Raw genomic sequence first — 18,545 nt, 5'->3', positions numbered from 1 at the left:
TAGTTCTTCATATTCTCTGGTCTGTTTGATGTTGATAAGTTTAAAAATGGTCAGACGTGATGGTTTAGTTGTCGTGTTAGGTTTTTGCATTTATTTATTTACTTTAAGCAAATTGGAGGATCTCTAAAGACAAAAGCTCTCACATGGTTGCATCTCACTCCAATTTAGCAGCTTTTGATCATGCCATCTTCATTATCATTTACATTTTACCCATTTGTCACAGGATTGTGGATTTATTTAGCATCCTTAGAGAGCCTCATCCCTGTTTGCTATGACCAGACACTTTTTAAGGCTCTTCTTTTTTGCTTGTTTTGTAAATATATCCCTTCTGTTCAGTACTCATGTAGTTGAATTGTGCCGCAGACTGAGTATTTGTCTCTCCTCCTCAGCCTATCCCTCACTTGTCCTGTGTGGCTCACACTTTCCCGTTGAGGGGTTTTGTCTGTGTCTGGAGTGGCCTCTCTTGCTTGCCCCAGACTTGCTTGTGAAAGCTAATTACGTCGGGCTATTTTCTGACAAGGGAGCGTGTCAATATTACACAGTAGGAGAGCTCTCACTTGTCCTGTGCTGCATTCGTATTCATGAGCGTTAATTCCACCAATGGCCCTCTTTGGCCACTGGGCTGTGTTGTTCCTAAATATGGTTTGCTTTTTAAGGAAAGTGTATACAGCTGCTGCACATTGATTCTACACCATGAGTCCGTCTTACAGCCCCATCCGCTGTTGAGAACATTTTCAGAAGCTGCCTGTGCCTGTGAAGCAAGGGAAGTAATGTTTTTGTATTTTAATGCTCACTGTGTGTTACAGAGGGCAGAGCCTCCTCATAGAGACTTTCATCTAATGTGAAGTCTGTTTATGGAGCAATGCAGCAACTGATTTCAGTCTGGATTGAATCAATATTTAGTTTGCTGTTTTCAAAACTGCAAAATAATGTTTATGTTCTGAAATATGTAGTAGGTTACTTACTCCGTAAACACTGTAAGAAATAGTTCAGCAGCATGAATCAGGACAGATTTAGCTGCCCGTCGGGGCTGGTATCTGCTCACATTTGGGATATTTTAACGAATAGATTATCTCTGACCTTTACTTATCAGGTAATTCTAATCAACAGTAAGATCTTGTTGTCAGGGGAGCACACCTGAGCACATGAATGGTGTAGATTTAATACTCTGAGTGTAATTATATTTCATTAGTTGATGCTTTGAGGGAGTTCTGTGCTTTGAACGGTGATTGTAATCTGCATCTGTGTCATGGGAGCAAGAAGCTATAAAGGGTTTACATTGAATTTGGGGGGGGGGGTTCATTGTCAAACAATGACAATGATTGAAGCGGCTTAGATAAAAGATGCTTCATCTGAATCACCGTTGCGCCCTTTTTCCCTGCTGATACCGTCGCAACACAATCAGGATACTCGTGTCACCTTGAGAATTTGATAGAATTGACTTTGTCCCCTGCTGTGCCCTAATACAGCTGCTACATGTCTCCTCACTTGCATATCGGAGACCTTCTGGTGTTGGATTTGTGAATTTGTCTTTGGAAGGATCTAGGTTTCACACCGCAACGTTTTCTTATGGGCTGCACTTATTGGCCCCCAATCACAAATATTAAAAGCCAGGCTGAACCTTGTTTTATTGTCCAACTTTTGCCCTGCTCATCCTGTCTGAGCACTTCCAAAAGAGCACTCCATCTACTTCATCGACTTCTTTCCTTTACAACTTTTACCTCAGAGTTCTTTCTCACGAGTTTGCTAGTTTGCAACAGCCTGTTGACTAACTACACTAGCTAATGTTTTTAATGAAATATACGATATTGATTCCAATTGGGAAATTAGGTTTGCAGCCGACATATGAAAAATTAAAATGTAGCAGATAAAAATACACTGAAAATAAGTGCAAGGCGGGGTTGCAAGCAATAAAAAGGTAGAAACAAAAACAATATTTGAATAATTAAAAGGTAGAACAAAATCAGTTTTATAGGAAGAATAGAAGTAACATCTTGACAACAAATAATATCACAGTTGGTGCTGTTGAGTTTAAACTCAATATTGACTCCATGTATGTCACACCTGATGTAATGAGCACTCACTGTCAGGAATATTATGGAATAATTTAGCACCCATAAACACTATTAATTGATTTGTTTAAGTGCAGAGCTAAATGCTGATTGTGCTACACATATATAGTTGTACTGATGTAATAGATTGTCATTTTCTATCCTTTAACTACTCACCCGTCACACTGAAGTACTTTTGTATGTTTCTGTGAACACAGTAATTTAATTTCTGCCGGGACCCTGTATAAACGGTCCCTCCATTTTCCTCTCAATCGATTACAGAGCAGCTCATCTTTTTGTACGTTTTATCAACAAGCAGCACAAGAAAAAAGCAGCACCTCAGAGGTTTGGTCTGCAGAATCAGAAGCCATTGCAACAGAGCAGGGTTTGAACTCGAGTCATCTGACAAACAGCAAGGGTTAGAACCAAACCTAACACACCTAAGCCCTAAATTCTGCTTTGTGAGACATAACAAAAATGATGGAATTAGGCAAGGATAATGCATTTACCATTCTGCACAAGAACTGCAGTTCACATAAACTGTCACATTTCAACATGCTTTGCAATGAATCTTCTGCAACAAACAGACGTTGACAACAAATGCATATCAAAGTTAGAGAACCAGCCAAGCAGAAACAAAGAGACAAGATGACACTTTCTCGACTTTGTTTTCCACCAGAAGGAGACTCCTCTCATCCTCAGGCTGTATCTCAGGAGACCAGTTGGTACGAGGGAGAAGTTAAAAGACAGCTAAATGTCTTGGGTTCCCTTGACGGATTTAGTGAGATAGTGGTCATGCATGGGTTAGAATAAAAAAGAACACTTGGTCACCTAAAGGACAGGGTCAGAATTGTCTTTGTCTTAGTACGGCTTGTTCTCTAGTTTTTACCTCAGCCGAACTCCAGCTCTGTCAAACAAAAGCTTTTCATAAATCTGAAGTGGTCAGCCAGAGTGTTTATGGATTAAAGCAATAGAGGAAGGTATTAAAAAGCCTGGAATCTTTCTGCACTTCTTACAGTAGACTAAACTATTACTTGATTAATTAAATAGTTCATCCAAAGGAGATTTTTGTTGTTTTTCAGAGAGAAATAGCATCCAGTTGCCAATTGCAGCTTTTCAAATATGTTACTGAGATCTTGCTTCTTGTTTCTGTTTTAAAAAACCAGTTACTTAGTACCTTTTTGAAAAATACAGGCAGCTTATTGTGGGCATTTGTATTTGACTGTTTTTCATAGGTTTCCAGAGGACTACAGAAGAGATGTGGGCTCACAACCAACAGCCTTGGCACAGTCAAACTTGTACAAACATGATGACCCAAACAATTTTAGACTAAGCACCTGTGCTTTTTCCATCCCAACATATTCCAATGTTACTTTTCTTTACATTAATTGAAATACAAAAAGAAAGTACCGATAGATGATTCTATTGACATTGACAGTGTCAGTGTGCCAAATTCTTTTCAGAATCTGAAATAGACTAAAAAAAATCAAGTAAAAAAACTAAATGAATAGCATCATCTTAGCATCATCTTATCTTTTTATTCTAATATTGTGCTACCAGTGTAATTGGTCCATCTTGTACTGAATTAGCACCCTTGTGCCCTCATAGGTCAGTATATTACTTCTCAGACTAAAGCTGAGCACAGTGACTGACAGTACCTTGGGCATATCGACACCGAGGAGACAGCAGAGTTCAGTCAAACCCAAGCTTTTAATCCCAACCATGCATCCCTCAGGCAAAATCCTTAAGACCCACAGTGATTTCCCGCATGCCAATGCAGCCTTGGACCCCAGCCGAGCTATTGACGCCTGACCCCTCCTGTATCGAACATCGAGGTTACTCATAACCCCTGCTCGTCTTTCATTATTGAGATGTGAATGAGGAAGGGTAGGGGGTGGTGCTCATCGATCGGTCAACACAGGAATATTTGATTGTTGCTCGGGCGGCTCTGCCAAGACACTCTTCTTCATTGGAATGTATGAATGCACTATAGGAAAAGGTTGAAGAGAGTATGAGCAGTGAACATGCTTCTTTTTTCTTTTAAGTGACTGGGTAAAATCCTGCAAGGTCACGCTCATTCTGTTTTTGTTTCTTTTTTGTTTGTGGACGGACAGGCGTCTTTATTCCTAAACCTCATGGCTTGTATAGATGGAATGGTTTGTTATGAAAGGCGCATATATTTACCTTTTGTCATAAGAGGTAATTAGCAGCTAAACACTCTTCTAGGAGCTGAGCGCTGTGGGTGACCGTATAGTGAAGCAATGCGGCTTTAGGCTTTGAAAAAGGGCTTTGAAGAAGGAATACGCTGGAAGCACAGACTGGCCCAAGTCGGACATTGGAAGTTACCATGGTGACAGCAACTGGAAATGAAAAATCTGTGCTTAAAGGCAGGCCTTGGTGTGTTTGTGTGTGTGTGAGAGAGAGAAAGATAGTGGTGGTGGTGGGGTGCTCAGTGATACAGTGATACAGTGTTCTTATTGATTTGTGTGTAGATTATAAATATAGTGAATGGAGAGCTGTTCTATTTGGATGCTGATGTAGTTTTGTAGGCTAAGTTTAGACAAACCCTCAGAATTTCTTCCAATTTCTAAAAAGAGGTTGAATAACAGTCCAAGGAAAGGATTAGAATCTTTTTGTTGTCGCTGTGTAGTGCATGCAGCCTCATAAGCTCCCTGAAGCACTCCTTTGACTCAAAGCAGCAGCAGACGTCACTCTTTGTGCATAACAGACATGACTTGATGTCTTGAAAAGTCAAATCAGTAGCATTTCTGCCTCTCTGCTTTTGTTCCTCATCCATTCCTCTGAGGGCCAACACAGCAGTGGCACCACTGGCTATCTGCCTGAAGAATCTCTTTCTTGCGGACATGCTCTTGAGATGGGCTTAGACTCTCAGCAGGGATGGTTCAAAACGCCAACCTTGGTCAGCCTGTCACAGGAATATTTCAGGAGACATATTGAGTTTGTGTGTGCATGTTCTTTTTTGTGTGCACACTCGTCTGTCTGCAGAGATACTTGTGCTCACATTAGCATAATTTAAATTAAAGCTCTGTTGCACATAAGTGCTGAGCGAAACAGCCATCTAAAACCTTACTCCACATATCTCACGGTAAATTACAATTTTTCCTCAATTTGTGACACATCAATGTTTATGTGATGAAGGTTGTTTAAGGAAAAAAAAAAAAAAAAAAAAGAAATTCTTGCTTTTACCCATCCCCACCAGGGGTAAGACTCAGCTTTACATCCCCAGGGGCCTCAGGTGGAAGATAAATCAAGCGTCACTGGGAAGATATGGAGCAGCATCATTTGTTAGCAAGAATAGAAAAATTCATCCTGAAAATCATAAATCATTAGATGGGCAGGCCCAAGTGAATAAGCCTTACACACAAAACAAATCGATTTGTGAAACTACTGCAGATTTCAATCCTCCTTTCTGCCTCTTTACAAGTACCTGGAGAGACTCTGTGGGTGTTATGATTTACATACAGCATATACAGCACAGAGCTTGGGATTAGCGCCTTTTGTTTTTGACAGCTCGAGATATATAAATAACACACTGGGCTCCGTTTGCGATGTTTATTTGTGTATTTACTTGTATTGAAATATTTTGAGTATCGGCGTTAGTGGGACAGACTTGTGGTCAAATGGTTATATGTATCAGTACTTTTTCCCATGTCTAAACAGCTCTGTATAGCCTTTTATCATAACTTGAAGCGTTTGACTGGTTAATAATTTATCCGAGTTGAACCTGATGTCTCAGATAATTTCCGTAAAATGGAAATCATCTTAGACAAGAGACCCGTTACTCATCAGAAATGAGACAAACTGCGTTCCCTCTGGGAAATGATCAGACATTACATCATATAGCATTTCATGTACCGTCACAAATGTTAAGTTGTCTCTATGGCAGAAATCCCTGTCACCTTGGTATAAGTAAGCATAGTTGGGATTGACAAGCATGCTGCTATTTTAATTAGTCACTGCCATGGCTATTGCACCTTATAAACCATATGTCTGTATGAATATTGATAACACATTTTCCAACTATTTGATAGCAGTGATCATTTGTATGGACATTAGTGGTGAGATATGTTCACTTTCAGAATAAAAGAAAGATAACAGAGTACAGAAAATGTATTATTTATTGAAATTTCCACTCAGACTGCATAGCTGTGGTTCATCTTATGTGTGCATCTCTGAGAAACAAAATGTAGATAATGTTTTGGCAAGATTTAGAATCACTATCAAGTTGAAGTAAAAACAATCTTCTCTACTCTTTTGAGCTTGTGCAGTTTTCCAGATGCATATCTATCTGCAGACATCTAAGAAAAAAAGAATAAGAGGAGGATTCTGCTGAGTTTAAGTTTGCCCTTTTGAGACAAACTCTGATGTCTGTGCACTGAAAGACTGCTTGCTGTGTCCCCGCCTTGAAAGCGGAGTTTCATTTCTGAAAAAGGTTCAGCACTTGTGATAGAGAGGATTCATTATACTCGGCTCTATTGTCTCTGCGGGGATGGCTGTGTAAAAAATACAATTGAACTGCAACAATATGAACTCTTAACACTCATCCAAATTAATTATCATTCATGGCCAAGCTTTTATTGTATAATTTAAACAATACTCGAGCAATATACTCTAACTGCATCCTCCCCCATCTATGAAAGCAGTTTTATGGGATTTATTTGGATGAGCATTTTTGTTGAATTTGGAAGCATCTAACCCACCAGCACTCTCCAGCAGTGGTCACATTATTTTTGCCTTAAAGGGATTTCTGACCACACATATACCTGCTGTGGCACATAAGTATATGGATTCATTTCTAAGAAGCAGACTGGGCAACTTAAATCCATTTACCATCTTTCAAATTACGGAAAAGAGCACGATACAAAATTCTTTGAAAGTGTCCTGGCTTCTGTGTCTTGTTTTCTCCTTAAGTAGTTTTGTGTGTGTGTTTTTGATGTATTTTTCTCTTCGTTTTTGATTATTAGCTTGTTTAAATCTTTACTTGCTGTAGCAGAATTGTTTGAATGCTGGGAGGCTACTTTTGCCAGTTTCCACGCACAGTTCGCACAGTATAAAAAATTGTAGAATGATCCAGCATGAATATAAATGCTGCAAAGTGTTGAGCTGTTCGGAAAATGAGCAGACTTTACAAAACAGTGTTTCTTCACAGAGGTCGCCAATAATGTTTCCATGCTGTGTCTATGAAACGTCATAATCAAATACGCAGATGCGCGATTCGGCTGATCATCTTTAAGAATTCAGTTTGACATCAGAAAGAAAAAAACCCAACTGCCATGATTATTTACAAATTACAGCTCACCCTAGTTGCCACTGGGGTGAAATGTGTCCCCATTATCCAAACGGGCCTCATTGAGTTTATTGAAAACTCAAGGCATGTGCCTTTTGCCACAACCACAATCATCAGTGAGCTGGACAGCTTTAGCTGACCACATTGCCAGCCTTCCACAGTTGTGGTTGGATGCAGTGGGAATCAGCTGCTGTAAGGATGCACTTTCTGCTTTAAAATCAATGCTTTAGGTGCATAAATGGGACCTTTTTTTTTACTTTACTTTTCTTTAGCCACCCTCTCCTCCTGTCCTTTCTGCTCCCAATTTCCCTGCACATCCACCAACAGGTACAGCCCCCCTGAACTACACACCCCGCTGAGCTAGATTGGCCCTTTCTTCACACCCTCTTGAATGATGGACCTTTTTTTTTTTTATTTTGAGCATCTGCACATCTCTCAGAACAGGCTACATTATCCACTGCGATAAACTGCAGTATTCTACAGTTGTCACTTACCCAAAGGATAAACCAACAAAACATAATTTGATGTTTTCTGGCTTAGGTTTCTGTGATCAGCACTTTGAACCCACATTCTGTGAAGCTCCTCTTGTTCTGTGCAACAGGGTTTGCCATTGTTGATTGGACAGAAGAGGTGAATTGTTGTAGTTTGCATAGTCCTTTTTGAGAGAAACCAAAGCATCTGCTCAATTTTACGGTCATTTGGATTTATAAAGGAAAGATGCGAAGGATCAGGCCAGTGCACAGTTTTATTCATGTAGGTATTTCTTGGCATGCACACTTGTCCGATTTTGTGACAGCACCCTCTTTTGATGTGGAGGATGCACAGTTTTATTTATACGTGAGGTCTCTGCCTTGAATCTTAAAGGGTTTTCTTCTTTTCCAGCATTTATTTATTCATATTGGACTGTTATTTCAAATTCCGATCTAAAAAGTTTTGCAAACAAGTTTAAGCAGTGTATCATATTCATCCACATACATAGTATAATTATCTCAACAATCATTCCGATCCTAAAACATTTGTGTCGTTGCTAAACCTCAGCAAAGTCATTTGCTTGTCGTTTTATTGGATCAACATTTTGTGAAATTCTTGGGTCGTTTCCTCCAAAAATGTCTGTTTACCACAGGTGATGGATGTCAATTCATATTTCTCTGCTCACGAGAGACCTGTTATATGATTTAAAACTCAGAACAACAGGCAACCTGAGGTAAATAAATAGCTTCACACAAGCGGTGCGCATCATCTGAGGGGGACATCCCCTGAGGTGAAAACCTTTCGTCTGGTCTGACCTGGAATCCAGGTGCTGTCTGCCAAAGTAACAGAAAGCAAGACGGCTTGGAAAAAGTTTTAATTTTCCTTTTTATGGTCCAACAGACAAAAGTATCCCACGAAAAAGGTAAAGAAGGTAAAAATAAACTATTCAGGCTTGTTGTGAGCAATAAAAAGATATTTCTTTAATTTTATTGGTTGATCAGCTAAAGGAGAACTACGGTTAAATAACACTGAATGAAAAGGAAGAAGACCTCTAAGCAATGTGACCCATAGCTGTTGCTGGTTTGTTGCTTTCGCTGTGTCGGTACCGATGGAAGACTGAACTGTCGCAGCTTAAACTCATCATGCACTGCTACTGTGACGCCATCTGTCGTGGGTATATAAACTGGAAACACACAGTTGACTTTGTTGAGCACCACAGATACATGTTTCCTCCAAACTAATGGAGAAAATGACTAAAAGTGTCTAAGTGATCACCCAGAACCATAAACAGGCCCAGTATCTTTTCTCAGCCATGGTGTTATTCTAATCACCACTTCAGTTAAAGGACACTTTAACTGAAGTGGTGATGGCAAAACCATGTGTTTATCAAGCTGAGCTTGTGTTTGTATCTTGGACTCTCAACTCTCATTGTCAGCTTGGATCCTTAAAATACTCGCACACCGTCGTTGATCATCTCTCCACATTCAGTCACAGTTCTTCAGTGCGACTGTATTTTTCCCGGCTTGTTGTTGCACTGGGATGAACTGCGGCTTATCTTCCAAATACAATATGAGAGAGGGGGAAAATTGTGTGATGTAAAATCTTATGAAAGCTACTAATCTGTTCGAATGGCTCAGAGGGATTATGCTTGTCAGAAGAAAAAACGAGCTTGAGACGTTCTTTTTTCTCTTTTTTTTTTTCAATTTATGTAAGCAGTGGAAAGAGTTCATGAGTGGTGATCAATCCCGACCCTTTTCTTTTTTGACCATCCCTAATTAAACTCATATTCTATACTTAATAGAGTCTGACAGAGGTCATTCACGTCTATGACGCACATAAACATTTCACCTTCTCTTTGCAGAGTAGTAACTCATCGCTTTATTCATTTATTTTTGGTTCTACATAGTTAATCCGGTAAAAAAAAAAAAAAAAGGCAAATGGCTGACGTTTTAGCACCCATAGAGTTGCGCATCTGATGGCACTCGACTGTTTTCTTTAGTTTTGCAGCACATTGAACCCTAAATTTATTCAGCTGTGACTCAACACATTGATCTGCTTAGTACGAAGGTGCATGCATGCATGGATTTTGGTGAAGATGTTTACGCATGTTTGTGCAGTGCCATGTGAGCTTAAGCACTCGAGAACAGCAGGCTCCTTCGGCAATGCACTTTAAATCCTCCGTGCCCACGCTTGGCTATTGTGTCCGTGTTGTAGACATTTGTTCCCAATCTTTCTCTTTGGCTTTAATCTGCATTGAGCTGATCAATTGACATTTTAGAAAGTCTGCAGCTTTGGAAATAAAGAGGGAATTTGTCTGCTGGATTCTGCGTGGCTATTACAGCTAGTTTATTGGATTTAATTGCTGCATCTCTGTACAGGCTGTTTCCCGATATGTGTTGAAAATTTTCTTTGACCCTTCAAACGATATTCGGGCTAATAAAAACTACATCTTTCCAGATGGGTTTCCAAGCTTGACACCATGAAAGAGGAAGTTAAACCAAAATTTAAGCCGTGTTTGTTAGTGTACCTCCTAACTTCTGCCTGCTTTTGTTGAGCCCATGATCTGGAGCTGCCAGTAGAAAAAGGACAAGAAGAGTCATTTACCAACTGTACCTGCAAGATTAGGTAAATGATTAGGCCAATAGCGTTTTCACATCTTCACACATATTTAGTAGGAAATCTCAAACAGATGTTGAATGCATATTGTACAATAAAGTCAATAATAAATCAGCTGGCTCTCTGAGTTTAAGTTTAGAAATAAGATGCCACAAGTATCACTTGAATACAATTAAACCACTGAATATTTCCTGTTCGTTTAGTTTAGTTTCACTTATTTGATTGAATGAAAGTGTTCATTCCCCTCTCCGTCCGGATTTAAATAATTGATAAAGAAACATGCATAAGCAGTCCAACAGGTAAATTCCATTAGTTTAGGTGGGAGAGCAAAGAAGGTAAATACCAGCTTTACAATTTAATATTTATACATGTGTAGGAAATAATGAACACTGAGCAGGGCATCACTCTGAACTATTAGTGCAAAAGCTTTTCTGATCTAACCTCAAGGAAAGCCTTATCAAATGAAAAATAACGGCGGACTACAATAACCGTTCAGACTGTAGCAGACAAATAGCTTTTGGTCATCTGTTTTGACTCCATTTCCCCTTTTCTTGCCTCAAAATGTTGTCCTGCACGGTATGATCATGTTTGTAATAATCTCCTCAGCTTGACTTTGCTCTCAAGAACCACTTCCAGTAATCCTTCCCCATACACAAGTCAGACACGCTCGCCAATCTTGAAAAAGTAAAAAGAATTGCAGTAAAATAATGTTCCCAAGTGTTCCTCAGTCAGTATGCGAAACAGTCAACGTTAGTTCAGAGAAAAACAAACATTTTAAGTAGCTCAAAATTAAAAGATTTGCTTTTAAAATAAATTTACATTTGCTTTGTTTCATTATTTTAAGCAGTTAAGTTTCTGATATTTAACTGCTGTAGTTATTGTTTAAGTTCTATACAGAGCTTACAAGAGGACTTAATAAAATTAGTTTGTTCAAATTCAGTTTTACGCATCATTTGATTGATAATCCCCAGCTTTGGGTGCACTACATTAATACTTGTGAATTCTTCTTCGTTTTACACATGATGGAAAAGCACAGGAGTTTTGCTGCAACCGAAGACAGTCTGAGGGAGAAAAGATGGATGTTGCGGCATGCAGCTGAGAAGGATAATGAATGAAGTCGACTGTGGGTGGCGAAGACTATCACTAAAGCGTAATGGGTCCCAACAGAGAGATGGGGATATTGACCCGTCCGTCACATTTTTCCCCTTTTCCCTTGCCTTCTACACTTACAAATACAAACTCAACACAAGTGTGTACTCGGCACAGAGACGGCCACACACACAGGAACACATAAACAATACAAATATGTCCTTTTTCCGAGGCAGATTAGAAGTCCTGCCAACATCTTATGCATCTTCTGTTTTTCTTAACTCAAGAACTGATGGTGGGCGTAAGTTTCTTAGCTGCAAAATATTTTGCTTTGACAAGGCAAATGGATAGTTTGTTTGCATTCCCTAAAAGGGACTGTTTTTAATCAGATATACTTTATGTGAACTGTGGAAGAACTCAGAAATGTCCCCTTAGATGCAGACGACCAACTTAATCATCCACACGGTTATTTCACTTACTTCAGGCAAAATTCTTTGATATGGATTTAATGGAAAATTGCTCAAAGCATTTTTGGCATCTTGGAAGCAGATTCAGCAAAGCATTTTTACCCCCTTCTGAACTTTGAAAAGCTTGCAAACCTTTCTCTCTTTCCACTTGGTTGGCATTTCCCTCCTGATATAAATCGCTTCAGTTCTGAGAGGCAGCGGTGGTGCAATCCTCCTTTATTACTGTCCTATGTGGACAAATCTCTGTCGCTCTGACAGCAGCCCCATTGTGTCTGTCTGTTTCTTTTAACCCTTTCTCATCTTTTCAATGATTCGTTTATTCGCCTATTCATCTATCTACTGACTGATTCATTTTGTCATTGTTTGTCCTGTGTCAGCGGTCAATAGACCGAGGGGGGCTCGGGCCCTTACTGTCATCGGAGGCAGCAGGGGGATCAGCCTGCGATTACGGTGATTACAGTTTGTGCTTACATAGAGCTCCTGTGCTTTATGCCACATCTCCCCTTGTCAGCTGGCAGTCTGACTTCTAATCTGCCAGTTATAAGAAATGGCAGACGAGGGAAAAGGAGTAAAATCCTGTAAGTGAGGAAAAGGATGTGAATAAAGATTGGTGGTTGGTCGCCAAATGGCAAAAAAATATTTTTTTCAGCCCTCTTTTTGAAGCTATATCTGATAGATGATGATATACAGGTGATGATGTAATATTTAATCTATTGCTTTTGTTATATGTCTTCTAGAGAACAAATAAATTAGATAAGTCAATGCAAGGCAAGAATCCTTTTACTTTTGATTTGCTTGGGAAATTCTGCGGGAGAATGCCTGAATATGGGTCAAGTTAGGCTGAGATTAAGTTCGCAATCCATGTTAAATGAACATTCTGATATGTAATCCCTCACGAGGAAATTATTGTAATCTTCTTTATGATTAGAATTCCATATTTGGTCATAGCTTAATTTATAGAGTTGCATTTGTAGATCTAAAATAGATTTTAGACAGTTTGATGTATAGAAAAGCAACAGCGGCGTTATGCCAAACAAGTTGCCAACTGTTTTATTTTGATGAACAAAAATGAACCCTCTTCATGAGAGTGGTTCCGTCTCTCCCCCAACCTCTTGCTGGTTCCATCTCTCCCATCCATGTCACCCCTGCCACAGTGTGGCACCCAATTTTAACCTGTGTTCTCACCTCCTGATTACAAACCTCCCAACCCTAAATAGAGTGATCCAGAAATTGTAGCGGGTAGGAGGATGTAGAAAAGAGAGGGCCACCTCGATAACTGTTTCTCAGTTTCATAGGCTTGACCCCCTATTTATTTGACTGGCATTTACTGCCTACGAATTAACTCTTGGTAGGCAGTGACAGAGCCGCAGAGAGCTGACTGGGTTGAGTGAGTGAGACGAATGATCGGGGTGGGTTCATGAACCCTTAAAGCTCACATGGGAGAAAGTCAGCAGACCATATCTTATTACTGGGTTAGCTTGAAATGAGATGGGTCCCTTTTTGCTTGTCCCTCACTGCTTGGATTGATTAGTCGGCAGCCAATCAATGTTAATTAAGGTGCAGAGAATCCTTTAATTGTGGCGTATGAATCATTGTGTCCGACCCTGCCTTGACCTTCACAAGGCTTGCACTGTGAACAGCGTTGCCTGGGAATAAATACCTTTTTGTAAATTGCAAGATAATGGTGGTCCGTAAATGAGTACAGATTTGGTATCCTGTGTAGACTGTGACTCGCAGCCGCAGGCCTCTCTAAGATCACGTATGTCATGGGTGTACCAACAGAACGGCCCAAACTTCATGTGCTGCGTTTCATTTTGCAAACAGATACAGAGCCCCGACAAATCAATACCTGTCAAAACGTTTAAGAGTTAATGTCGTGAGATAAGTGTTGCTATTATGTGAGGCGAGCTGTGCATATGAAGTGGGGCTTTGATTGATGAGCGCCAAAAACAAAATGGCACATGATAACACCATAGGCACCATAATTGTGTTTTTTAATGAAGACCAACATTTCTTTTTGGAGCTGATTTTGCACTCAGTTGATTGTGTCTGCCCCCCTCCTCCTCCCCCACAACCATCCATCATGCAGTAATAATAATGCAACCTGTGCATGGTCTGGTGGCAGGCCCACGACTTCCAGCTCTGTTGCTCTCCAGAAAGATACATTTGTCCTTGCCAGTGTACCACCTGAACCTTAAAAAAGGGGGTGGCCTTCATAACCTCATTCATGTCATGAACCTATATGAATATTGTGTTTAATTACGTAAGACTGACGGCCCGAAAAAAGTTGAGATTTGCTGATTCTAGTTATGAAAAGCATTGGACCGTACAGTAACCACAGCCTCCTATTAATCCACTGATCAATATTTTCCTGATTAAATAAATAAAAAAAAAGGTATTTTCTTCATTGACAAGTTCCCTGACAATCTATTTTACAAAAACATTTCTCCTAATGAAAAATCTTTTTTTTCGCTATATTCCCAGTTTACTGTTGCAACATTGTGTTGCTCATTTTTCACATCTTCTCCTCTATAAGCCTGGTATACATATATCCATTCTTGATGCAGAAATTTGAGAGTCAGCAGGCTTTAAGAGCCAAAACCTTTTTTTTTGTTATGCTATTGTTATCAAATTTGGACTTGGACTGAGGAAGAAATCAGGCTGTGAACTGATTGTCTTTTCGGTCACAGCAACAGTAATTTACAGGACTTGTTGACAAAGTAGATTTGGATTGACAAAAGATTCAATCAAGTGTACCTCAGTCACATTAACACTTTGAGTGATTTTTACAGTTTAGAAAAACAAAGGTAGGTGTTCACTTTCAAAAGAAACCATGGATGGGGATTTTAGACAAACTTTTTCTGTAATGGCAACAGGGAACAATTTCCTGAAAAAGGGTTGCAAATCCTTTGGGAATAGCTCAGTGGTCATAAACGGTGCTCAAACATTTATCTACAATTGTTCTTGAAAGGTATTTAACCTTTTTAGAATTTTTCATACTCATAATCACCTGAAAAAAAGTCCTTAAAGTAGATCAAGAGAACGTAATTAGAAACATGGGGCAAACCTTTTATGCTTGGTTTCTGGTAACTGTAGATTAGATCTGAAAATCAGCCTCTGGGAATGTTATCCTATTCTTTTGTACAAAACAGTTTCAACTCTGGGATGTTGATGGCTTTCCTCACATAAACGGCATAATTCAGATCCCTCCACAACATTTCTGTTAGATCGGGATCAGAATTTTGGCTTATTCCATTCCAAAACCAAAAATCTTTTGTCAATGATCATTGTTATCTGTTTTGTTTTGTGAAACACTTTCTCCTCAGATATGATACACAAACAACCAGTGTTTATTTAGCTTTTGCTTGACTAATTCCGACTTCATCGTTCCATCAATGATGAGAAGATGGCCGGTACAAATGCTGCAACGCAGGCGTAACTGTTCCACTACATCACCCAATTTCTTCTGGAGGAGTTCAGCCTCCAGAGATTATCCTGCAAGATACCTCTGGAATTAATTTTCCCTTTGATGGTGATGATCTGTCTGGGCCTAGAGGCAGCAAAGGAGCCCCAAACCATAATTCACCCTCCACCTTACTTTACCACTGAGACGGTTTGAGATACAAAAGCAGAGAATCCTACCATCCTTAAAACTGATAGCATTTTCTATCAAACTTCACATCTCCAGTTAATTACACAAGCTTTCATAAGAAAAAAAGACATCATTATGAAACTTTACAAGCAATCCTTCCCAAGCCACAGAAGACGATATTCAACAGGTTTAGAGGCACTACCACTGATTAAGATTCAATTAATGTGAGAAAAAAGAAAAAGAAAAGCACTAGTGCAGTGCCTCTTTAAAGTGTCCAAATGTGGAAATCCTGTTTGTGTCTTGTATTTTTAAACAAGAGACTGTGTGCTTTGTAGTTTGTAATCATCATAATCTCTGCTACAGAATTAGATATTCGCAGCTTCATTAACTACATAAAGATTCGATTAATGTGCTGCTGCATATTGTGACCAGTTGCTGCTGTTTTTTAACGGAATGCTTTTTTGATGCTTTCAGATGTAATAACAGAACCCAGTGTGCCGTTGTTGCTGGACCGGACGTATTCCCTGACCCATGCCCAGGAACCTACAAATATCTGGAGGTCCAGTACGAATGTGTACCCTACAGTATGTATTCCCCAGTCTTCACACAGCCTTAAGCACCTCATAATCCTCCTAACCAGTCTAATTTCCTCTTAACAACAGGGACTCATCAGCAACTCAATCATTAGCAAGCTAGTACTGCTCCAAATGATCACAAATGTCTCAAACATGTCATCTAATCCAGTAGTAAAGATTAGGACCCAGCAGTGGGTATGACATGATGATGTAAATTATCCATGTACGAGAAGAGGAAATGTTATTGACATTTGAGAAATTATAGTTTATAGGAGTGGAGTAATGTTGCTGCTGTTTGTCATTCATTAATATAATTGGCAGGAGATTAAAAAAGACTTTCATACATCAAATATTTCAACAGTCTGCCCTCCTATACTTGATCTCATTATTTGTAAAGTCAGTTTTCCATTCTTCACATAGTCAAGATACAATTTCAAAGCGATTCGAGAGGTGAGCCATTTTTAGTTAGGTGTAACAAAGCTGTGAAAGGATTATACTTTTACTGTATTTAACCAATGACAGTTTGAGCTCCGTTTAAATTCTCAGTCTGGTATCCTACTTGTCACTCTCTTCCCATCTCTTCCCCACCAATTCACAGTACTTTAATATCTTATAGAAATCATATCTGATCATGTCAAGTCTTGCAAGCATCCCAGCAAGAAAGGCCACTCGACTTTCATCAAAATGAAACATGCTTGTTGTTTTCAGTTCAGTTCAGCTCACTGGACCCCAGCAAATGTTCCGACTCCTGAGGCATCTCTGAAGGGGGTAAATATGATTGATTTAATTACTGCAGCAGGTGAAAAACACCGCCAGGCTGCACAGAACTTAAGTGGAAACATTTGGGCAGGGAAGGGAAAGATCAGTATGGGGTAACAGGATGAGCACGCAAAGAGGAAATCCAAGTGAGGCCAGAGGAAGTGGGATGGATATGACCTCAGGTATTGTTTTCTAATGACTTTTCAGCGAGACATCAAAGTCAAAGTTATGCCTGCTTAGATTCTGATATCCTCTGGCCCTCTTAGATATGACAAAAATATTTGGGAATATATGTTCCTGGGCTTTTAGATGTGTGGGCTGCAGCTGCTGGATTGAAGTGAATTCTAGTAATTCAAATTCAAATCAAACCCATCTACCTAACATTTGATGTTCTTGCATCGCTCCCTCAGAAGTCTGCCTGACAGCAGCTTTCATGTTGTGATGTGAGAGCCCTTTTTTACTTGTAATCCAAAGCTGGCAAATGGCTCTTTTATACCTGACTCCCTGCAGTGTTTTACTGTTTCAGCCACCCGGTGTCTTTTCAAGGTGTCCATGTAAAACACTGACCCAGCTGCAGCTACTGCAGTGGACACAACTTTGATCATTCCAGAAGTTGTGGTCCATAACAGCTCCCTTCAAGCTCTGTCTGGTATGATTCTCGACGTGGTGCCCTATTATGTCCTGTTGTGGATATCCTGCACGTTATCCTGTTGAAACTCAAGATGAACTTTTGTTCCATCTGCTCAGAATTTCTTCGTCATTGCAATGTTTTCTCATCTTGTTCTCTGAGGTTTTCCTTTCTTCCATTTTCCCACTGGTACAGGGGCACATACCTCTGCTCTACCGACGTTTCTATAGGCTTTATTTTGCAAATAGTACCCTAGAAGTTTTTGTTGTACCATTTTGGTCCAGTTTCCAAGTGAGCTGAGCCGATACTAAAAGGTAACTTGCAACACTGCAGACCACTGATCGGGCAAACAGAGTAATCACCCTTTGGCACGTAAAGAGCATCTCTTCAGCTTAACTCCTTCGCACAATGGCACCAGTCCTTGTTCTCAAAGTCTGCGTGTACAGCTTAAAGATTTCTAAGTACAGAAAGAATGTGGGTGCAAAACTGCTGACTAAAGCTGATCTCTGGATTGCACACTTTTTTAATGTTTACTCTGAAAATACAGCTGGTTACAAACTCAGATGTCACTCTACACACATGCAGTATTTTTAAATTTTGTAACGTTTGCAGTTTAACATGCCCTCAGTAGGATAATCAGCTGATCTCACCAAATAATAGCAGGGTATTATCTGCAGAGAAAAACAAAGTAAAGTTTCTGGGTTTAACAGCCAGTGAACTCAAGGTGTGTTAAGCTGTACAATGTGATGGAAAAATAGCATTAGGGGATGTTGAATGGAACAACTTGAACAAATGCATTAAAGAATAGTTGTATTTACCATAATCATGAAGAATAGGCTCACAGCTTAATTGCTGTAATATTCAGAGCTTGTATTTGGAGGGGGGGGGGGGGGGGGGGGCATTGTGTGTGGTTTCACTAAAGATGTGCCCAGTTATCATGATAGGGAATGAAAAAAAAATAGCTGGCCCTCTGTTAACATAGCAGCAAC

The 18,545-nt window shown here is 39.7% G+C and overlaps 1 protein-coding gene across 9 annotated transcripts in view; it reads left to right on the top strand.

Moving 5' to 3' along the window:
• Nucleotides 1-18,545, top strand: part of LOC142369539 (adhesion G protein-coupled receptor L3) — a 215,222-nt gene that overhangs the window by 97,699 nt on the left and 98,978 nt on the right. For all 9 annotated transcript variants that reach the window (XM_075451891.1, XM_075451888.1, XM_075451890.1 and 6 more), the window contains one exon: nucleotides 16,069-16,178. In XM_075451891.1, the coding sequence (XP_075308006.1) occupies nucleotides 16,069-16,178 (110 nt within the window). The remainder of the gene's footprint in view (nucleotides 1-16,068; nucleotides 16,179-18,545) is intronic.

This window comes from Odontesthes bonariensis, chromosome 19, assembly GCF_027942865.1.
Source record: "Odontesthes bonariensis isolate fOdoBon6 chromosome 19, fOdoBon6.hap1, whole genome shotgun sequence".
NCBI lineage: Eukaryota > Metazoa > Chordata > Actinopteri > Atheriniformes > Atherinopsidae > Odontesthes > Odontesthes bonariensis.
Note: the sequence above shows the minus strand (reverse complement) of the source record. Positions and strands in the feature narration are given on the sequence as shown.